The sequence below is a fragment of the Branchiostoma floridae genome, chromosome 10 (assembly GCF_000003815.2).
Source record: "Branchiostoma floridae strain S238N-H82 chromosome 10, Bfl_VNyyK, whole genome shotgun sequence".
In the NCBI taxonomy this organism is placed as follows: domain Eukaryota; kingdom Metazoa; phylum Chordata; class Leptocardii; order Amphioxiformes; family Branchiostomatidae; genus Branchiostoma; species Branchiostoma floridae.
In genome coordinates this window covers 23,657,281-23,659,978 of record NC_049988.1, presented here as the reverse complement: position 1 = coordinate 23,659,978, position 2,698 = coordinate 23,657,281, and the positions used below count along the sequence as shown (strand labels likewise).

At 42.1% G+C, this 2,698-nt stretch overlaps 1 protein-coding gene across 2 annotated transcripts; it reads left to right on the top strand.

Annotated features, from left to right (window-relative positions):
• Positions 1–6: 6 nt before the first annotated feature.
• Positions 7–1,990, top strand: LOC118424630. 2 transcript variants are annotated; one of them, XM_035833284.1, is made up of 2 exons: positions 7–854; positions 1,281–1,990. In XM_035833284.1, the coding sequence occupies exons 1-2, from the start codon at positions 36–38 to the stop codon at positions 1,335–1,337; spliced, it is 876 nt and encodes a 291-aa protein (XP_035689177.1). In that variant the 5' UTR covers positions 7–35; the 3' UTR covers positions 1,338–1,990. The 2 variants fall into 2 exon arrangements, with proteins under 2 accessions (XP_035689177.1, XP_035689176.1); XM_035833283.1 differs by having other exon boundaries at positions 1,272–1,990.
• The last annotated feature ends 708 nt before the right edge of the window (positions 1,991–2,698 follow it).

The window sequence follows — 2,698 nt, the reverse complement described above, 5'->3', positions numbered from 1 at the left end:
TGAGCTCGGTCGTGTCGCTTGTGATCGGGCTTGTCATGACGCTTCCTATCAACTTATTACAGGGCGTAGTGGGATCCTTATTCGCTGAACAAAGGGTTACATTCAACATTCTTTACAGGCTGTATATATACATCTACGGCTTCGCGATGGTAAACCACTTCAGGGGCCTATGGTATTTGATAGACCACCTCACAGGAGTGAACATCCTCAGCGCGGCTGTTTGCCTCGGAGCTTCCCTCTTGGTCTTCGTCCCTCTCCGTGCAGTGAATAACATCGCCGCCTCCCCGTTCATCACTAACGTAGACATTCCCCAACAACCCTTTCGGGTAACCACTCGTTTTGGAGTCCAACCGGCCAAGACGTGGCTGTTCGTCGGTGACGTAGTCCTGACCGTGGTGCTGATTATATCCTTAGTCGTACTCGCTTGGCGAGGGATTTGGCAACTGTTGGACTTCACCATCTTCCCATCAGATCAGACTCGTTCTACATGGACTTGTTTAGGCATCGGATACGCTATCTTCATAACTGTTGTTGTTTTAGAATCACCGACGTCGTGCCTTGTAAGAAAAATAAAGGGTTTTTACGTTGGCCTGGCGGTAGAGATGGTTTTCACCTTCGTCAGTGGAGTAGGGAGTGTAGCGGTGTGGCGCGGGCTGTGGCTGATGTACGACGTTTACGTGTTACCCGACCAGCCTGTCGTAAGTTACTGGGTCACTCACGGGGTCGGTATCGTAGGTCTGTTCATCATACTGGCGGGACGGAGCGCGCTGGTCACCGGGTGTGGGGTGGATGGGAAGGAGGACGGCAGCGGAGTGAGACTGGGCCGATACCTCGAGCAGATCTGTCCCAAACTGGTAAGGAGACTCTTCTTTATGGTCAGCTACTGTGAAAGGGGACATGTTCGCGGAAATTCTATTTCACAGAAAAAGACGATGGAGTGTTCGTGGTGTTAGTCACTACGAAAATCTCGAACATAAAACCACTGCGAACATTTCCCTTTGTTCAGTATGCAACTTTACATATTGTCACCAGTCGTGTAGTGCGCCGTTATTTCTCACGCATGCCATATGTTGAGTTCTGGTTTCCATGACAAATGACTGTTTTTGGTGGTAAAACAGGATCAGTAATTGAGTGTTTCACAATACCCCAAATGTGCAACTCTCGTATATGGCGTCAAAGGGAAATTTCAATTTCATGATCACTTTTCCAGGCTCTATGTACTGGCGTCGAATGACTATCACAATGTACTGTGTTTTTTTCCTCTTCCGTAGATACAAAAGCTCATCTCTGGATCAGCAAGTCCGGAAAATGTCCAATACGAAGAAACTCGCCTGTAATCATATATATCATGCACTTTTTTACTCTGCGTGGCCTTAGTAGAAAATGGATTGCTTTGAATTGTAGTATTATTGTACCCAATGCAAGGACTAAAACACTGAAGAAAACTTTCCTGGACTGTGCTATTAGACGTTATGATGAGTCAGTGTGCCACACGTTTGCTTATCTCGCCTTGTCAATGAAGTGTATGCAAGGACACGTTCTCCTTGGTGTATGTAATGCGCTTGTGTTTCAGTTGTTTTTTTGTAACAAAACTGTACATCAATTCAGGGCAAGACACGGCAGTGCCTCCGTGAATATGTTAAGTTATATATGATTTGTATTATGTAATAAAGAAAGATGTTAAATTTCTTCAGCTGTCTCTTTATACATTGGGATGATAAAAGGGATGCTTTTCATACACAGATGAAACTTGCAACACAAGGCAAAAGAAGGCAAATGTATACAGCACATTTTAATCATATTTATTCCATATGAGGCAAAAGGTTTTGATACAATCCTGAATATTTGCCTCCAACAAATATATTTATAGTTAACAAATCACAAACTTGGCAAGTGTGATAAAACATCTACTTTCTCTCTCTCTGCAACACTGTGCTACTTACAGTATACAAAATATAACATTTTAATATGGAACAGTAAAAAAAAAAAAGTACATATTGGCACCAATGGCGCAAATACTAGCTGGATTGGCTTAGTCTGACATTATCTTTTAACTTGACTACTACCATACATTGCAAACAGAACACAACTTTTTAAGTGCTTACCCATAAACCGAGGAGTTCAAATATATATGCTCTCCACTGGGTGGCTTGTCGCATAATAATGTACATATTTCACCACTGGAATACAAGTTCACACACAATATAACACTACTAGACTATTTCTACGTTCAATAAATCTCCTTGTGGCAACAGTTTGACTGGAAAAAAAATTCACTGCAAAGAGGTGAAGATTAAAAAAAGTTGCACCCCTAATCTAATGATAGTTTGGCCCTACATTCAACAACAAGCACCCAAGTAGGAATCATCTATTGTCTTGCATGTGGGGGCTTTCTTTGTGACAACTGAACCTTTGACAGTATCCTTCAAAGCACCCCAGGACCACGTTGAAAAAGGGTACATGATTATAGGCCTAACTTGCAGTGCAAAGCATATTAGCCCAATACATTGCACTCACAAAGGAAAAACAGAATTTTGCAGCAGCTGAATACATACAGAAATCGCTATTCAAAGATTCAGGAATACATGTCTGAACAGAAAAAAAGTGCCAGCTGATTCATATTCATGTTAACTTCAAATAGCTGAACCCAACAGGAGAAAAGCATAGAATTGAGACGAATAATAATAATAATCATCTG

Bases quoted from the DNA above. Each gene is read 5' to 3' on its own strand.
- LOC118424630 (XM_035833283.1), top strand. From the start codon at position 36: ATGACGCTTCCTATCAACTTATTACAGGGCGTAGTGGGATCCTTATTC. The intron at 855-1,271 runs GTAAGGAGACTC...CCTCTTCCGTAG, and splicing joins AGCAGATCTGTCCCAAACTG to ATACAAAAGCTCATCTCTGG.